Source organism: Xiphophorus hellerii, chromosome 1, assembly GCF_003331165.1.
Source record: "Xiphophorus hellerii strain 12219 chromosome 1, Xiphophorus_hellerii-4.1, whole genome shotgun sequence".
Lineage (NCBI taxonomy): Eukaryota > Metazoa > Chordata > Actinopteri > Cyprinodontiformes > Poeciliidae > Xiphophorus > Xiphophorus hellerii.
Genome location: NC_045672.1, coordinates 28,056,741 through 28,077,236, shown reverse-complemented (window position 1 = coordinate 28,077,236; position 20,496 = coordinate 28,056,741). Strand labels below are relative to the sequence as shown.

Here is a 20,496-nt window from a genome sequence, read left to right as displayed (position 1 = left end):
AAAAAAAACCTAATAATTAAGAAACAAATATGTTTCATTGAGTTTCAGCTTAAAATCTGGTTTAAATTTGGTCGGGATTAGATGATTTATATTTTTACCAGAAGAACAGATGGCTCAGCACCCTATATTATTATCAAGAACAAAAACAAATTAACCAAATATAGGCTGAAAAACAAACTTCAGTGATTGTTACAAGTTACTACATAAAAATAGAAAAATGTAATAATTTTGTGGCAATAACTTGGATGAAAATACTACGGATTTCATTTTAAAATGAAATTAGTAAATCAAATGGGAAATCCAGTTGATCTTTCAACACAAATACTTGACAATTTATGTTTGGCTAGTACTGAAACTCAAAAACATTATTTTTGTAGAAGAATGCATCATTCTAAATGTAACCATGCCATGTCAACACCATCTTTAACGGACACCGTTACTGAGGGAAGAAAAGTCAGTGTCTCTTATTTTCAAAATTGAGATGAAATATACTATTTAAAAAAGAAAAAATAGATATCTAACATGTTGAGGCATGTCTGCAGTTCATTCAAGCTGCAACAAAATGAGAGAGAACAGGGAGCAGGTAAGTTTCTCAGTTTTATCCTTTCTGTTCTCAACTTCTGTTTGTTATGAAACATGCTGGATTTGGAAATGTTGGGCAACTTCCTGGAAACTTCAGATTTAAAGTGAAGACGTGTTTCTAAGCTACCTGCACGAATGCTAAAGTAATTTTGAAGTATCCTTTAAGTACAAACACAAACTGCAATCCTGAGATGTTATAGTTCAAAAAAACATTTGATTTTCCCAACTGAGAGGGAGAAAAATGAAAAGAAACACTTATGGTTGTTTTCAAAACTTCCCTGGAGAAAAAGTTCAACAACTTCCCACACTAAGTGTGCCAAAATTGGAATTTTATGCTTTCTCCCACTGCAGGATCAGGCTGTATCATGCCGGGCCTTGAGCAACATGTGCACATATTTTCTGAATTTCCCTCTGCGAGACATTAGTTGTGCTGCTGTCCATCATACAAGCGTTTCACATGTGGTAAAGTAAGCATACCGGCCAGCGGGCAGCCAGTCAGTCAGTCAGTCCCCGAGCTGAGGATAACATTCCCACTTAGAATGAGAAGATGAGTCCAATTCACTCAACATGCAAACAAAGCAAACTGGAACAGAGACATTTTCAAGCAGAAACATTGTAAATCAAACCAAAACCTTACAGCCAAGTTTAGTCCAACAGTTGTTCCTGCCAAGAACTTTCTCTGATATATGCGAGGAAACTGAGGGAAATCTGTCAGTTTTGGAGCTTGCGTCCAAAACTGACAGAATATGTCCAAAATATGTCATTTTCGATAAAGAAAATGTCCTTTTTGGCATAGGTTTGACATATGTCCTTCAGTATTGATGAAGAAAACACACGACTGCTCACATTTTTCTTTCCATAGTGCTCACATAGTGGAAAACAATCACACTTATGAATAAAACTAATTGGTCTAGATCTTTGTCTTTACTTCTCATTTAAAATAGGAGCTAATCATCACACTGGAGGGGGAGGAGGAGACATTTTTATATATTTAGATATTAGCCTACTCATTAAGTCTTAATAACCGAAAGCTGTTTTCTGTACATACTTTGATAGTGATGTTACTTGAAGAATGTTGACTTCATTTGACTTAATTTAACATATGTTATAGTGAAATTGTCAGCTCTAATGTAATTCTCAAAGTCAATTCAAATTCAAAGCATTGCTTACACAGACATCATTCAAATCATGTGGACTACAGAAAATAATTAGCTACACATGTGTCAAGCAGGGTCAGAAGAATAATCACAAGAGGATAAAGCAGCTCTTTTAAATATATGGTATGCAAATTTGGCAAATATGGCAGCTAACCTTTATTTGGATGCCACATGGATATGGGTAAAAACAAGAGCTTTAACTTCCCAGCTTCAAAAAAACAATACGGGACTACCACAATCGCTTGAAATAGCAAGCCTGCCGCTATTTTCCTCCTCTAAAGAAAGCTTCTAACAGTCTATTTTAATAGTTCAAAGAGTCAGCAAGCATAACATTAATACGCACAGCAGAAAGCATCTTAGCACCATCACAGAAGTCCTTATCTAAACTCTTGGGGAGTACAGCCAATCAGTGTCAAGCAAAATGAGCGTCGCTCCTGTATTGGCTGCTTTGCAAACACAAGCAAAAAGCATGTCAGGTAACATTCTGAGCAGGTATTCAGCTTTCCAAGCTGTAATTTCTTTCTTAAATATGCTCTATGGAAATACAAACATGAATATTTTGGAGCTCTGTATGTTTCACTGAAAAATCTGCGAATACTGAACTAAAAGGCGGGAGTTGACTGCACATATCAAATATATGTTCTGCTAAAACTATTTTAGAGCTGTAAAACAGTCTTGGTTTGTTCTTTGTAAATTTAATTATAGTTAAATAAAAATATGTAAAATGCCCTTTTTCCAAAAGAGCTGCGATGGAGATTAAATTAAATTGTATAAACAGCCCGACGCTCCCATTGGACATTAGTCTTCTTATGTGTTCCTTCTTACATTTTTCCATACTCAGAGTATTAAGAAGACAATTTTTTCTCTTGCAAGAGCACGACGAATAACAGCACAGATAACAGAACAGCTCAATTTGCTTTAACATAGAAGACAGACTCAAAAGGATCCCATGAGACCAGTTCATAAATTACATTTTCAGGATTTAGTGTCTGGACTGAATTTAGTGAAAGACATGCCTAAACTTCCTGCTGACACTGCTGCACTTTGGAGAAACAAATGCAAAAAGACAATGAAAGGGAACTTGGTCAGCAAGTCCTGAGAGACCTTGAGATGTTGTGGGTCAGCGGTGAAGTCCTTTAGGGCATCTCGAAAACAGCAGGACACAAACATCCAGCTCTCACTCTAAGTCTCATCACCGTTTGCTTGATGAAAGATCAGTGTGCAAGCCAGTGGAGCAAAGCGATTAACAAGGAGAGCAGAACCACTGATGCAACAGCCTGTAACTACATTTGGACAAATTTCATGCTGTAAATATTGTTCTAACCACACTACTGTCTTCTGTGGTGAGCAGCGGTTTGGTAATACCAGACATAAGCAAAAAAAGCAAGCTGACAGCTACTAAACATACAGTAGTGCAATTAAATTCTTTAGGGTAAAACATGAGACATCAGGAATATTTTTTTTTTGTTTATAAAGTATGTGATGATATAATTTATTGATATACACTGCTCAAAAAAATAAAGGGAACACTTACACAGGTGTTTAACACTTAAAGTGTTCCCTTTATTTTTTTGAGCAGTATATATACACAGTGTCAACAATGCAATATGAAAACATCTAACATAGATTAAACCAACAAAATTTTACTAAGCTAAATAATTCTAAATACATGTCAGATCAATTCAGCATAAGGTTTCCAGTAGAACATATGACAATGAAGGGCTTAAAAATCTACTTGTAAGTAATCTGACTTTGGCCCGAACAAAACTAAAAAATGTTATATTTTTCCAATCAGTGAACATACCACGCCCCCCAATTCAACGTTTACACCCACACATGAAAATGGCTGCAAATAGATGCGCAATTATACAACCATACATCTTTGAAAAGCAGAAGCAGAGCCTCCTGCACAATTCAGCAAGTGATTTCTGAATGGTAAGTCAACACATTATTGACAAAACAGATGGGCGGCCACAGATGGGCGGCTTTCTTAAGTGCTTGTATTGTTTTTAGAAGCAGTCGAGACCCAAGTGGAAGTAAAAAAAAAAAAATAGTAAAATGTGAATTTTGCACAATAGGTTCCCTTTAAATCGTGTCTGTAATGAGTTTAACACATTACAAATGGCAGTTACAGTTCCAGTAATTCAAGAGGGGGGTTGCTTGCACAATTAGGTCACCACAGGCAGTGGGTGAACAATAACAAAAGGGTCATATAGAGGAAGTGTGACATAGATTAACCCTTTCAACACAACTGACGTGTATTATTTATACCATGAGATGGGTTAGAGTTTCCTTTGCAAAGGAAGCAGACTGAACTACAGCGTCAGTCCGTGTGTTTGTTATTGCATAGGATGTAGGCGACGTCTCAACAGCCACTGTAGGCTTGGGTGCGGAGGAGGCCCCACTGTTGATCACCAGGCTGACAGGGCAACGACAGGTCAGAGTATTAGGGGTCTTTGCTGGCGGTGACGGTTTATATTAAGACAGGGTGGTCCAACTCTGAGATGACTGCAATGCACAAAAATGCCGAAGAAGACGCCCGGTGCGATGGAGACGAAAGAAAGAACACACAAGAGGAGGCCTGGACTGTGAGAACCAGCCTGCACAATGTTCCATTGAAGGGAGCAAGACAATAAAGCGCACAGACATGGAGCGTCTTATTGCCTTATTTCTGGGAACAACACCAGGGCTGACTGTGGAAGAAAGCAGCACAGAATAGCTAAAGTAAGCCAATCCTACGGTGAAATACTGACATTTTGGTGAAGTAGTTGAATTCCCCCCACTGAAAATCCCTGAGCAGGCATGATGTGTTGCAGCGGCGAGAGCTGGGAGTCTTCCCGGCATTTTTGTGGGTTAAACATGCAGCTTGGCTTGCACTAAAAAGACATACCAGACCTGTGAAGCATTCAGCTCCTTCCTGTCTCGCAGCTTTGGAAAAACAAGAGCTTCAGAAACAGAAGTGTAAGCAATGTGCAGCTTTTACGCAACTTTTAGATAACCTTAACTGGATGGTATCGCATCGTTTGTTTTTTAGCCCAAAGGTCCCAAATTGTGTTAAACAGTAGGCCATCACATGAGTGTCATCATGTCTGATCAACTCAGTAACAGACAATGGAGGTGTGGTCACTTCCTCCAAGTGTTTCCTCTGATCTGAGGTTCGCAGCATTCCCCGTGGTTGTCATATCACTTCCGATTCCTCTCCATGACCTCTAATCCTCTCCCTTCATACCGTGAACCAGCAAAGGCCTGACCGTATCGCGACACAACCAGCAGGAAAGCACAACAAAAAAGTGTTCCAAACACAGCCTGCAGCTTTAGATGCTTAAACTGGCAAAGTGGGGTCAAGCATGCCGTGAGATAACTGCTTGGTGTCAGTCACCAGAGCAGGAAAATGGTCGTCTAGAGAATTACAGCCTCAGAAGAAAGCAAAAAAATCTGGTTTCACAAGGAAAACAACAGGAGGTGAACCAGGTTTTGGTCAAAGACCTCAATCTTCCAGGTGGAAATCTGTTTTTGCAAAAACAGATTTGATGTCTGCCTAAAGTATTTGATGGACTTCTTGGCACCAAACCTTTTTCTGATACACTACAGATAAAGAACTGTTTCACCAGGTTTGGGAGTTGCCCAGTCAGAGCCCGTACCTGAATATGACTAAAACTCTGAAATGTGATGTGAAGAAGGTGTTTTTACAAAGGTAAGCACTGAGAGCAGATATGAAAACAACAGGTGCTTCAACAACTTATTAGTTTATATTTGGGAGCTTTTTGTCCCTAAAGTATTTCAGTGTGTATTTGACATGTGCAGGATATGCGTAGGTCTAATTAAAGGTGAAAACAGTTCTGACATGATTTATCTGATTTTTGACATCACAAACACCTTGCATTTTAATTGATGTGTGTATAGACATTTTATATTCACATTATTTCTAAAGTAATTAGTCTGTGAAGAACATGGAAACTGCAGAAACATCAGACTGTAAGGAAGATGATGGATGCATGGATCAACAGAAGGTTAAAAATGGCTCAACAAGTTAAAAAAAAAACACACAAAAATGAACTAATTGGGAAAAAAACAACTAATGAAACGTAGATTGTGTGTAGAGGTGGTCTGTTGTCTAAATGTTATCAGTGCTTGAAGAGGTCACCAGGATTGATCTTGTGACTCAGAGCTGGGTGTTACAACAGGAGAGTCAGCCACTTCCGTCGTCTCCCAGCGACATGTGAGCTCTTTAGTCTGAATCTGCTTTCAATACTGGAGCAAAGTGACGCATTTCCTGGCCCATCCCTAGACTCGTTTCTAGCGGAACCACGACCAGAAATCTGCCCCCGCACATCCAGAGGAACGTAAGGAAAGGGAAAAAGGAGAAGAGACAGAGAGAGTGTGAGGCTGGGGAGAGAGGGATGGAAGTAATCAAAAACAGATGCTCAACCACGTGTGATTCAGCATTTCAAATCTCAGCAGAGAAGGAGACTCGGTGGCTGGACTTAAAGTCATTCTTTATTCCCCAGGTGGCCACAAAGGGCCACAGCTGAGGAGATGAAATCTCAACGCCGATCCACAACTTTTTACCCCATTTCTTGATCCAAAGTGCCACAGCAGTGGAATACCCAACCATATTCCCTTAAAGGCAGAGGCTTTCCAGGCAGCTCGTTCTTCAGAGAAGTCATTTCCCAGATATGACGCTAAACAAAGAAATCTGGTAGTCATAACTTACTATTAGTCAGATACTGTATGCTGCAAAGCTTATTCAAAGTGTGAGTGCAAACACAGGTTAACGTGACTCTGAAGACAAATGACACAGAGCCAAGCCAAGAAAACGACACCTCACATGTATGCTGTTTTACACACGAGGGATAGCATTTGAAAAATAATACAGTTTGGTTGAAAGATATTACTAAAAGATGAGTCACAATTCAGATGTGATGTAGTGAAAAAGATGTGAGAAAACTGAAATAAAAATTAGATACTGTTGACAGGCCAGTTGGAAACTGAAGGAGATGTCCTACAGGGCTAACAGAAAACAATCTTCTGTTTTTACAAAAGAAAATATGTTCAATGCTGGCTATTCATAGTACAAGTTTAAAAATATCTGTGAATAGATTATGCACAAATACTAAACCACGAATTGGTGGGACTCCACTGTGGATCCTAAAAAAAGAAACCAGAATTGGCAAATCAAACCTTCACAAAATCAGAGATTGGAAACAGAAACCTAACCAAAATCACATTTGAACATATAAAAAGGAACATTTTACAATAAAATCAACAAACAATCAAGCCGTATATCCATGCAAATACAAAAAAAGTTAAATATTGTGTTGGCCATAATCGAAGTTTACTAAATTAAAGGTTGATTATTTTATTTTCTGTTTATTTCTATGTTTTGAGGATGCAATCAATAAAAAAATTACATTCTGGATTTATAAAAAGGAGATTTAGCAGCTTCTTTATACTTACAAAAACCTGCACTTGTTGCTCTTTTTGACAAACACATAATGCAACATGTCCTGAGCTAATTGCGAGCATCCTGCCACGCATTACAAGAAAAGTTGATTTCCATCTTTGAACAGCGTAAGACATTTGATTTCTAGGGGAAAAAATTGAAATCATATGTTCAGCTTCCATTACCGTAATTTAATCTGGAAGGAAAAACTAAAACCAAGCTGGGAGGAATTTTCTTTGAAAAGAGACCAAAGGTTGGAAAAAGAGAAAGGAACTCAAAGAACGTGTGCGCTCCTCACAAAAGTCACTGCCGTTTTCTTTCACAATGGCCATTGGAAGGAATACTAATTTAAATTTGCTCCAACATTTTCATCATTTAGGCATTAAGATGTTGCTACAGAGCTGATTCAGATCTGCAAACTCAAACTCCGGTAATAGCAATCGACAGAAAGACACTTGAATGAATAGAAACTGTAAAGTTTTGCTAACAGAAACTAATATATTCAATATTCTGAACATCGCACTGAAAGCAGCTCCAACCCCTTAAGAGGTCCAAGACTGTAGAGCCAAGTTTTTTCATGGATCTTTGTGTATCCCGTCTGGAAAACGTCTTCCTATTTGTGAATGTGAAAGGATCGGGACAGCCAGAGCCCCAGCAGGGAATCGCCTCCTTTTACACAAAAACAACACAAAAGGGTGACATCATCTCTGAACCCAAAGTTTTTTTAGCAGCAGACTTAGCAGCAGACAGGATGAATAAATAGACCTACTTTATTTTTACACAGTACAGATAAGTTAAATAGCGATGTGGTCACCTTAGGGTCACAAATTTACCTGAACAACTGGAGAAGTTTAAAAACTCTACATAAAATTATGGGGCGTCCGGGGATCGATTTCCAAATTGGATCTCCTCTGCATCTCTTAACCCCTTTTCTCACTGCCAACTGAATACTGCAAATAAATAAAGGCTAAAAAATAACAAAAAAACTATATAAAGTTATGTGGGTCTAATTCCTGATCAGTAATTTTTTGAACAGTTTAGAAAAGTATGATTACAGACGCACTGACTATTCAGCATAAACAATATTCTAATGATCTAAAATTCAAGTATATAACTTTATATTCCACCATCTGTGACAAGGCTGGCTTAAAAAATCTATACTGTAATTATTCTGTATTTTTCAACTTTTTATACTTATATTTATTTTTATTAACTCTAACTATAAATTTTATTCTTTTAATTTACTTTTATAATCTGCTTGACATAAACTCTGCTTTTCTATTGTTTCATGTTTTATATAATGTTATTTTATTTTTTTTTAATTTTGTTACAAATCTAATGTTTATGCTACATTTTAATCATATAAAGTTTTTACATTTATTTTGATCATTATAATTCATGCCCATTTTGCTCATTATTCTGTTGTGTAATGTAATTAATCCTTTTGATTTACAAAACTGCTGTTTTATAGAGTAAATAAAACTTACTATGTAATAGAGCATTTTTTGTGAATGTTTAAATTTCTAAAAATGATTAAGCAGCTATTACCGGTTTTATAAAGAAGATATATATCTTCTTCAGCAATAAAATCCAATCTTACAGCACCTGTTCTATAAGGCATTACTTCCCAATCAGAGGTGAATAATTGAGATATTTTTTGTTTTCTTTCATTACCTTTAATCAATCAATTAAATTTTATTTGTATAGCACATTTCAGCATCAAGGCATTTCAAAGTGCTTTACATCATAACAAACACAAAAACACAAAGTCATGCAACATAGAATCAACAATCAAAACATTACATTAAGTCAAGTGCCATCATTAAATTCGGAATTGATTAAGTTTCAAATAGAACTCTAAACAGGTGGGATTTTTATTCAAGATTAAAAGAATGTCAGTGTTTCAGCTGTTTTACAGTTTTCTGGAAGTTTCTTCCAGATTTGTGGTGCATAGAAGCTGAATGCTGCTTCTCCACGTTTGGTTCTGGTTCTGGGGATGCAGAGCAGACCAGAACCAGAAGACCTGAGGGGTCTGGAAGGTTGATACAACAACAGCAGATCTTTAATGTATTGTGGTGATAAGCCATTCAGTGATTTATAAACTAACAACAGTATTTTAAAGTATATTCTTTGAGCCACAGGAAGCCAGTGTAGGGACTTTAAAACTTTTTTCTTTAAGAAGAAAAAAGATCTGCTGCCATGTTTGGTAACTTCCTAAATAAAATGTTATGACTCATAAGATCAAAGAAGTACATCTTGAGTTAAGGAAAAGAGTTGTGTTCTGTGTTTCAAGCAGATGAAATGTTGCGTTGTACGTAATTTTGGAAAAATCACAGATTGTATTAGAGTTGAGCCCAATTGCTTTGCAGCCTATACTGAGCTCATATGCTGCGAATAGGAAAAAGCCCTTCATCTAAGCTGGTATTAAGTTACTGATCTTGTATTTGTTGCATGCCAATAGAGCAGAAACACTGTAATCAAGAAGCCATTGTTTTGGGGATCAATAGATTAGTATGACAACGAGATGTTCACCCTCCAGGTGGTGCACTTTATCGTGCACAGGACTGAGAGAGCTAATGTAGGCCAATCCCTGATTAAAACACGTCGCCGCTCACATGCACTGTGCTTAATACCGTCACTTTCATTACCTGCAGTTCAATGAGTTCACCCAAGTCCTTTAAAAAAAAGACATTCTGGAAAAGCTCAACAATAAGTTCACTGAGCTTCCACCGACATTAAATCAACCAAGCAGGAAAAAGCTAAAAGAGCAGAATGTTCTTTCACTCTTAGTGAACATTTAACCTGAACACAACAATGACACCCACTAGAGGTGCAAATTACAGGCCATTAAAACATTTTTTAAGATCCTATTTCATGACCACTATGATTTTAACTTTAGGCTCTACAGTACTGGGTATTAAAACTTCAGTAAATCTCATTTAATACAGGAGAAACTTGAATATTATGAGTTATGACAACATTTTATTTACATTTGGATAAAATAAAGCAACTGAATTTAATGCCACAATTGGTAAGCTGTCAGAGTCATGTCTGCTATGAGCCCAACTGGTTAAAAACAACTATTAAAATAGTCTTTGCCAGCTGAACTCTTCACTGAAAGGCAGAATGTTCTGTAATAAAGTTCTTTGGACGGGGTTATTAGCTTCCATCATGTGCTTTGTCACTTTGTAACACTCACATTTCTCTGGCAGTTCTACACCCAGAGGTAAGTGGCATTTAATTACATTTACATGAGTAACTTTTGGAAATACATGCACTTCTGGGAGTAGTTTTACTGCATCACTCTTTTTACTCTTTTGCATAAACATAACACTTAGAGATGTAACTAAATTATACCTGAAGCAATTCATTGGCTTAATCGCTTAAAATAATCAACTAATTTAGTTATCGATTAATTGTTAATTGGAGTATAAAGTTTCAAAAAAGGCCCTTTGCTGAAAAAAGAAAAGCATATTCAGAGCAGCAATTAAGCCAAATCTGTACAACATATATATACATGTTGTTTCTAACATAAAAACAGCTTTGACTGTAAATATGTTCTACTTAGAACTTCTTGAGAGGCATAGTTTTAGCTTCACTCGGTCAAGATTTAGTAAAGGAATGCTATGTTATCGCATAGCATTTATTTTCTTATTTAAAAGAGGAGTTGAATTGTTTATTTGCATATTTCAATGTATTGCTAATATTGTATAAAAAGGCTTAAGTGGTTAAATGAAGTCTCTGTAGAATGTGTCTTTTTTTTTAAATCGGATTAATCATCAAAATAATCAATAGAATAAGCTATTACCATTAGCCCTAAAACTTTTTAAGTCCCTCACAAAAACCCTGTTTAAGCAGGAAAAGATTAAAAGTGAAAGTTGTCACTCTTGATCTCCATTCCGTCATTAAAAAGCTCCTCTGATCCTTACTGAACAAAGCAAAACCAAAGAATAGCTCAGTGATCACTAATCAGTTCCAGATGGCGAGTTTTATCTTTCTCCTCAAAAGCTTTGGACTTGGCTGCTTTTTTCTTTTTTTTTTAACCAAATTTCCAAGGAGACAGATGCAAGTGTGCTGGATAAAATCTGATTTGTGACAACAGAATAAATTGTTTTCTCTGCTGCAGAAGGAAAGCCAAGATAATTACTCGGGTATTTATTGTTCATCTAGATTAATGGTAAACATCTCAATGTGAAGCATTATACTGATTTGTGAATAAAAGCGTCAGAGGCAACTTATTTTATCAGATGTAATAATGATGAATAATGATAGTGATGGAGTCACAGTCGTGGGTAAAGCACCCTTGACCGAACAGAAGGCCCACTGACACAGATTCAAGTTAGAAGGAGGTCAGTCTGAACTAGAGCAGAAACAACAAGATCTCATAGTTAAAATCCCTTCCAGCCTCCTGCAGCTGGAGAGGCAGATCCTCCGCGAAAGACCAAAAATACTTTAATATGCATTAATATACAAACTGGAAACTGTCTTCGCACTGCCGCAGACGTTAATATCGACAGTCTACCTTATCGTCTTACATCCAATCAGCCCCAAAGAAAATTAATGGCGCTACTGGATTGGCTGCTTCTCAAACACCAGTCAATAGTGTGTGGCGTTTCGTTCAGGTATTACAGCTTTTCTTTCAGATGTTTAAGAAATGCTCTAAGAAAAAATCCACAAATATGCAGATTTTCTGCAAATAATTTTGATGTTCCACAGAAAAATGTGTGAATAGGTGAATTCACACCACAAACACTGAGCCATGAAAAGATGGGGGTTCACTTTATTGGGGTGTCCTAGTTAAGCCCAGAACAACTAGGGAAGACAGAGATGACTCTGTTTAGAGTTAAATCATGTTTGAACCTGGTAGAGCCCAGATTTCCTTTTTCATTATTTAATTCTGATAAGTGAAAAGCCCAGATTACATATTTGGCCTCAATCTCATTTCTCCTTGAACAATGGATCAATTACTAAGCATGCTCATTAGTCCAACCATCTAAAATATGCAACCTTCCTTCAGCCTTTAATCTGAATTTGGGTCAAGAATTTATGTGTCCAGCCGTTTTTCTCTCAGAGAATGAGAAATCAAAGGCAGTAAGCGCCACAGGTCACTGGCCTCGGATTCGGCTCTGCTCCGTGACTCATTGTGTGGCCCTTCGTCATGACGGCATCATCTCTGCTGCCCCCACATGGGAGGACTCCCTGCCCTGGGCTATTCACACAGAGACTGGAGTGTCTCCCAGCGGAAGTTACAAACTCACCGGACAATACTTATATTCAGCTGGAGGCTGGGAAGCTCAGTGGGAATGGAGCTGAAACTCCCGCCAGAATGAAGTAGCTCACCATATGGAGAAATTGGGAGAAGTTCTGATTAGAAGAAGCAGAACATGTGAACATAACCTAATGTTGTTTATGTCTCTTTGTTTTTATCTTCCTCAGAGTGTGACCTCTAATTAGCATGTTTGCACAGAGAAAACAACTGCCTGTTCTCAGTGTTGTGCCACATTAAACACAAACCCAGGAGTCTGTTCAGCACAGATGAGCCCTATTGGTTCCAGTGACACATCTGGCTTTGATGAGTTGGGTCAATGTGCCACACTGAACAATGAAAGTCATAAAATACAGCTTCGATTCAGATATTTCAGTATCTGATTACTGCCTTAACACTAATCAAAGGCAGTGTGTGTGATGGTGTTACTGAAGGAAGTTGACTCAAATCAGACATTTTTATCATCCGCAGCGTTCAAAATTAAAATTAGAAGACGCCATTTACAAGGAAACTGTTTTCTCAATAAAACATATCAGTTGATCGTTCAAGCTGCTATATTTTGTGTTTGGACTATTAAAATAGGCATTTGTACGCATTTTTAGAGGAGGTCTCAGCTTTTAGTGGGAAGTTGTGGTCCACTGTCGATCAGTAGGTTGAAGTTTCTGTAGTGTTTATGTGATTGTGTGTAAGTTTCTAAGATCTAATCAACAGAAACAGAAGTAGGCAATGAGAATCGCCTTCACAAAACAAGGGGGATACAATCAAATCTCATAAAACTACCTCATCATTTGAAAACTCGTGTTCAGCAGTTTCACAATCGAACTTCTTTCACTTTCCTGCCTGGGGAACTCGGTGAAGCTCACTCGTCACGCAGGTAACACTTCTGTCGGTTTTACTGTAAACCAACAGCTCTTCTAGAAAGCAGGTTAAGTAAGAAAATATGTTCTGTCTAATCCCCAAAACGACAACAAATATCTTTTTCCAAATAAAATAAAAACACAGAGAGACAAACGGTGGAGAAACTTTCCTGAGGTAACATCAAGCAGAAACACGGCTGACACATGTCCAACTAGTCCTGAGCCAAAAGTGAAAGTAAAAATGACTTAAAGAAACTCTGTTGAAGCTGGCTGAGAACCAAAACGGTTGCAAAAAGAAACACGTACATGGAACAGATACTGGAGAGTTGTAAACATATCTATTGAACCTTTATACATTTTTTCACAGAACCAGAAAAACATCAGTGTATTTTATTGGGATTTAATAATCCCCACATGAAATTAAAGGAGTGGGAGAAATGGATTTCAAGTTTTTTTAACAGATAAAACTAGAGAAGTGTGATAAATGTTTGTGTTCAGCTTTTACTCAAACAAATACCCTCAGAAATCACCTAATCAGTACAAAGAGTCCACTTTCATGTGATTTAATCCAATATCCTGCTGTTCTGTGAGGGCGTAAAAGAACTTTAATGTAATATTTACTTTACAAAAATAAATAAATAAGAGAGAATATGTACAACCTTTCAGGACAAATTATATTCAAAAAGCTTCCAGTGAGGAGAAATGTTAAAGTAGGATGTGTGTCAGAAGTGGAATAATCTCAACAATGAAATAAAAGAATGCAAAATATTCAGAAGTGTAATATATGTTTAATTTTTCTGCTCATTGCTTTTTTAGTCTTTTCATGAGATAATGTCCTTAAATTTAAACAGAATAATGCTAAAAGTACCAGTAATATATTTTTAGATCTATTTTTTTGACAATGGGCTGGAAAATTTCCACACATGGATGAAAAAAAAAAAGAATGTTTTTTAGATTTTTTTTTTACATTTTTCACAACACGCAAATGAAAAATAACCTTAAATATCAATAAAACAGTAGTTCTTTCAAAATAAAACACATTTCCTAGAGTAGATACTTATCAAAAATTATGCCTGATCTTTTTGTCAAAAAGATCATGTAACATTTGAGGCTCTAAACTGGTTTTATTCAGCTGGACTGAAGGTAAAATTGGCTCTTTGAATTGTAAAGATTGCAAACCACTTGTTCAGATCAAATCTGAGCCGTTTGTAAAACGTGTGTTGCAAATGTCCCCAGTCAAAGTCCAGACCTAAATCCAATTAGGAATTTGTCACAAGACTTGGAAATCTATGTTCATAGACTTTCCATCCAACCTGATTGAGCTTGAACTATTTTTTAAACCAGAATTAGCTTCAATATTGGTGTAATCCCAGAGAAAGAGGGTTCAGAGCCTCATAATAAATATGCACTCCATAGTGTTGGTCTATCACATAAAAATGCCCTCTTAAAAACACATCAAAGTAGTAGTTATTGGTTGTGCATCATGACCAATACACAATGCAATGTTGGAAACATTTTTATATTTGAACTATAATAATTCCAGATACAGTCTTTTATGAAACTTGTCCCTTTGCAGGTTTACCTGACATGCTACCTGTTAAAATATAATCAATATAATCAGGAGCAGCTAAAGAAAACAAAACCCTGCTGTTCTGCTCCAGCATTAAGTGCTTTATGCTCCAGCTGGAAACTAAATAGCACCAGACACAACTGCTCAGACCTGATTCCCAACATGCGTGGGAAATGGTGGTGTGTCAATCCCAACGGCTAAATAAACCAGATTTTTTTTTTCAACCTGCTTCCTTCTAGCCTTCCACCTCCTTACACAGCCTGCTGCAGGAGTGCATTTAGCTCCATAAGAAGCCGTGTTACAGGCTTGGATGCCTGTTTATTTTATCGGATTAATAGTAACTAATTGATTATAGAAATAATTACTAACTAATCTAGGACTCAATTAATCATTACCTGGAGTATACAGACTCTGAAAATGGCAATTTGCTGAAAAAACAACATACTTAGAGAAGTAAATAAGTCAAAACTGTACAAAAAATATACACATTTCGCATTTAAGACGAAAAAACATTAATAGTCTGTAAATATATTGTACCCAGAACTCCTGGGCATTTATTTTTAGCTTCAACTGGTTCAAATTCTGTAAAAAAAAAAAAAAAAAAAAAGAACCTCTTGAGCACCTTTTGTTATCCATTTATGTAATTAATAATTAATTATTCCAAAAAATAATCAAAAGATTACTAGACAGTATTTTTTAGCTCCCGATGCATCCTTTGCTACAAATGATCATGTGTTCACTAAAGGAATGCTATGTAATTGCACTTAACATTTTTCCAATAACATTTTTATTTTCTTACTTGTAAAAGCAATCAAATTATTTAGTTGTTTGCATCTTTTAATGTATTTCTGATGTTACAATAATCATTAGTTGCAGCCGTCTCTTTCAGCTTCTCTTAGATAAAAAAAACCTCTCAACTTTGTATTAGCAGAAGGATAAAGTTCAAGCATGACAGCATATCTCTCTGACAGGCGGGGTATTATGAAAAACGTATGCAACATCTAAGGAGAAAGATAAGACAACGCCATCCATTCTCTGATGACACGAAGAAGGATCTCAGCGCTTTAAATAATGAGTTAGGCGTCTCCTGAGCATGAACGCCCTTTGCTGCTCTGCTGAACATGTGAGACAATGAAAGAGTCGGTTGGGGTTATGAGCCTCTCTCCAACTGCAGATGGCTGTGATTAAGGTGCTGCTGCCAAGTGTGGAAGTCTTTGATTTTCAAGCAGACTTTATCTGCAGGAGGAAACATGTGCTCCGTTGGAAAGCAAAGAAATGATCCACAACTCTGAACTTTCAGAACCTCATTGTTTCACAAATGTTACATTTTTAGTCACTGCAGTTGCTGAGATTTAAAGGTTTCCATTTTGCATAGGGCTGAAATGATTAATCATGTTGAATTGATTGTTGAAATAATTATTAGGTAATTTAGTAATCGATTAATAGTTAAGTATTCGGACTCAAAAAAGGCTATTTGCTGAATGAACAACACACTTACGACAGTAATTAAGCCAAAACTGTGCAAAAACATATACATTTTTCATCAAGATGAAAAACAAATCTTTTTGGTTAGAAAATGTTGAGCTGCAACTCATCATGTGGCAGAGTTTTAGTTTCACCTGGTTAAGATTGTGTTTTAAAAAAAAACTTCTATCTAGCTTGTTTTGCTATCCAATTATTAATTGATTTAATTTTTTAAAAAGTCAATAAATCAGCCTTACACTGTATTGAAATTAAGTCAAGCAAAAAGGGCTGAACTTTATGTCAGCCTTGACATATGAAGGGCTGACATGAATATACAGTGTTTTTTAACTGTATATCCATCCTTTGCAACAAATGATAAAGTCTTCACTATAGAAATGCTTTTTATTGCATTTTAGGTAATAAAATGTTCATTGTCTTATTAAAAATGTGTTTACTTGCATCTTTTATCGTGTTTCTAATAGTGTATATAAAAAAGGCTTAATTGGTTAAATGAAAAATCTGCCAAATGTACCAATTTTTTAATTCAATTAATCGTCTGAATGACTGATAGATTAATTGATTACTAAATTAATTGTTAGTTGCAGCCCTACAACTTAAAGAGAGAAATTAACCAAGAGTGCCCAGAAAGAACAGTGAAAAAGTGAAAAACAACCCCACACCGGTATTTGACCCTTGTTGCTGAATTATAACAAATTAATCAAAGAATTTAATTTAATTCAATTAATTAATAAGATCTTAATTTTATTCTGAAAGCTTACTTTTATTTGCCTATACTTTTCTATTGGCTCTAAGTGGAAACCTTCATTAATATCGTCTTTAATCACGTTAACAGTGGATGAATTCATACTGTTAATTTTCTCTACCTTCATGATGATCACCTGAGAGATCAAGAGGAAAATCTGTGCTAACATATTTCTATTTTTTCTTTCAAAAAACGTTTCAAAGAGTACCTAATAGCCTGACTTTTTAAATCGAGGCAATCCATCTATCAATCTATCATCTTAAGTCTTTTTGAGATGAAATGAGCGGGTCACAGGTCTTCCTTGTAGAACGATATGCCCAGAAAAACATGAGGCGCAGAGGAAGCATCCTGATAAGATGCTCCAAACTCTTCAGCTTATCTCTGTAGATTAACCCAATCACCCAACATAATTAGGTTATTTTGGCCTCTCATATCAAGGTTCACATGCTTTTGGTCTCGATCCACATCTCATGACTGTAGGTGAGGGCCGAAACATAGATGAACCAGTGGATCATTGATCACCTTCAAAAAATTGAACTAAAATCTTAATTCTTGTACATAAGACTAATTGAACTTGTTCGTTTGATGTTGAATCCTCAGTTTTTCATCAAAACTGGGGATTCATTTTGTTTATATTTTTTATGCTTTTATTTTTTATTTATTTAGCGAGAACAAGTTTAGTCGTAGGAATAACACGTGTCTAAATTTAATAATCGGTCATTTTTAAAGATTTCATTTTTGGAAAATCTGGATTATTTTTCACCTTTGCTTTCCAAAGTTCAGAGTGATGTCACCACACCCAAGGATTAACATTTTGTTTGACAGGCATATTTTACAGCCTCTGTTACTGTAAACTTTAATGTTAAGTCAACTCTAAGATTGAATATTTGGGCCAGATTATTAATTTTTTATTTTTTTAAATAGAAGTTATAAGTGATAATATTACAGGAATACTGTCGCAATATTTGGAGAAATAAGTAGTAATTTTATGAGATCTCTAACACAAAAAATGAAAAAATAAAATGAGGAATGCTGACCATCTTGTCAAGTTAAGCTTTGGTATAACTTTGACAGATTACTTAATACTTAATAGAAATACTTAATATTTCAACACATCAGCATCAAATTATTTTCAGTAGTAGGACTTTGAAACAACTGAGTCTATTCCAAAAACGATCACTATATAACTATATAACTACAGAAGTTCTTTTTCCCCTCATTAAAACAATGTTTTTCTTTTAATTTTAATATGTTTTTTTCTGGTAAAATTGCATCTTTATCTGCATCTTTATATGATTTTTTTTTTTTTTTTTTAGAAAAATTGGAAATCAGATCTGGTATAAAAAGAAGAAAGTCTGGACACCCCTGCAGTAAAATTGCAGATTTGACAGATTTTCCCTCCTCCTTCAAGCAAACTGTACAGAATTAAAAGATCCTGTACAAACAGGTTCATAATGGGATGAATGGGTGTAGAAAATTTCTCTTCTATTTGTGAAAGCTTTAGCAGCTTGAAAGCTTATATTTTCAATGGGTTTGATCAGAAATAAAACAGAAATCAGAGAGTTTAAAGAGATGAAGTCATTATCTGCATAAATAACTGAACTCATACAGGTTTGGATGAATTAGTGTCATGTGTTTTGTCCATGTGACTGCTCATCAATAACGCAGAGTGAACTGTTAGGAGACAAGAGCCGCGACTAAAATGTGACTGATGATCCTCCAATCCAAACTTTCCTGCTCCACTAAATTCACATTGTGTTCCCGATCCCCGATCGAGCCATGTGTCCCAGTTCCGGTCGCTCACAGCTCCGAGGAGAATAATGTCATCCAGACCAAGCAGACTGAGGCGTTCAACAGTTCAAACCACAAAACACAATCGGTCTGGCGCGGGTTTTACCCCTCCATTCTTACCTAAATCGGGGAGAATCCTTGATGCAGTCTTCAAAATCAACCGTCATCTTGGATTTGGTGAGGAGTTTCCACACGATTTAAAACACGGATTGCATCTCCCGAGTGGGTTGAAGTACACAGATGGTAAGTATCCGACAGAGAGCGATCCTCCTACCCCTGCAGCGGCGGTTTACTCACTGAGCGCCACTCTGATGATCCGAAGCGACTCCACTCAGTACAGGACACTCTGCTGCGTTCATGATAAACTCGTATTTTATAACTCCAATCTTAAACCACGACATATATATATATATATATATATATATATATATATATATATATATATATATATATATATATATATATATATATATATATATATATATATATATATATATATATTGGCAATATATTTTTTCTGTATATATATTGCTAAATTAAAGTTGTAGAGGAAATAATGTCAGTTGATACAAATACCAACTTATTTAAAAATATTACAAATAAAAGTAAAATATGAAATAATAAATAAAATAAATATAAATTATCAGACTGTCGGTATACAGATATCCGATTTGACTAAATTCAAGGTTGCATATACGTAGACTATGAGATTTTCAAAATCTTGCTCTAGTTTTGTCTTAAAATAAAACTGATTTAGTAAAATTGCAATGTTCTAACATATTATGTTAGAAATAAGGTTTCGGATTGCATTTGAAAGCAACATTTTAGAACACTGACGTCAAACTCATTTGAATAATAACAGTTTTGATTTTCCACACCTCTTCTTCTTCTTTTTGTTATTATTATTATATTTTTTTTAAATCAGACAGTAAATTTATGCTTTGGCAGTTCAACATCTCCAATAAACAAAGAATTTGGGCTCATGTCCTTTTTTACTGCCTGAGAAATCTTTTCTTTCACTCACTGGCAGGTCAAAGAGCACTTCATATGAACTTTCTTTCCCTCTGTACTTTCCCATGCAGCTGTGCAGACCTGTTACAGTGAATCATTTTCCCTGGAAAGATTACCTTTATTTAACAGGAAGGAGGACAGCCAAGAGGAAGTGCAGGAGCTTGGGATTTTACGGAATGGGTCGCTGGCGTCATTTTTCCTTCCTGCGCCTGTTTGGAGGTCATGAAGGGAAAAGATTTCATTGACTTTCAGACAGATTTATCATGACCAATGTCTCCACTTGCACAACCATGTTTATGACAAATAACATGACTTTCATAGGCAATGATGTTTTGTTCAAACTACAAATTATTATTATGAATTCAATTATATTGCTTAAACCTTTTGATGGATCCTGAAACAAATCTTTTGGCATTAATAAAAAAAAAAACAGGATTTTTTTTTTGTTCTCTTGGAAAGGAATACAGTATTGCAATTCTCAGATTCTTTTTTGGTGTTTGAAATTGTACATGAAACTATTGTATATTGTCTCCACAGTTATTTAAGCTATTTTAAGTGACCCACTTGTCATACAGTCATGTACAAGGATTTC

At 35.9% G+C, this 20,496-nt stretch overlaps 1 protein-coding gene across 4 annotated transcripts in view; it reads right to left on the bottom strand.

Annotated features, from left to right (window-relative positions):
* The window catches only part of acap3a (ArfGAP with coiled-coil, ankyrin repeat and PH domains 3a), a 69,426-nt gene extending 50,211 nt beyond the window's left edge, over positions 1-19,215 (bottom strand). For all 4 annotated transcript variants that reach the window (XM_032558190.1, XM_032558199.1, XM_032558207.1 and 1 more), the window contains exon 1: positions 19,014-19,215. In XM_032558190.1, the coding sequence (XP_032414081.1) occupies positions 19,014-19,060 (47 nt within the window). In that variant the 5' untranslated portion in view covers positions 19,061-19,215. The remainder of the gene's footprint in view (positions 1-19,013) is intronic.
* Between the last annotated feature and the right edge of the window lie 1,281 nt (positions 19,216-20,496).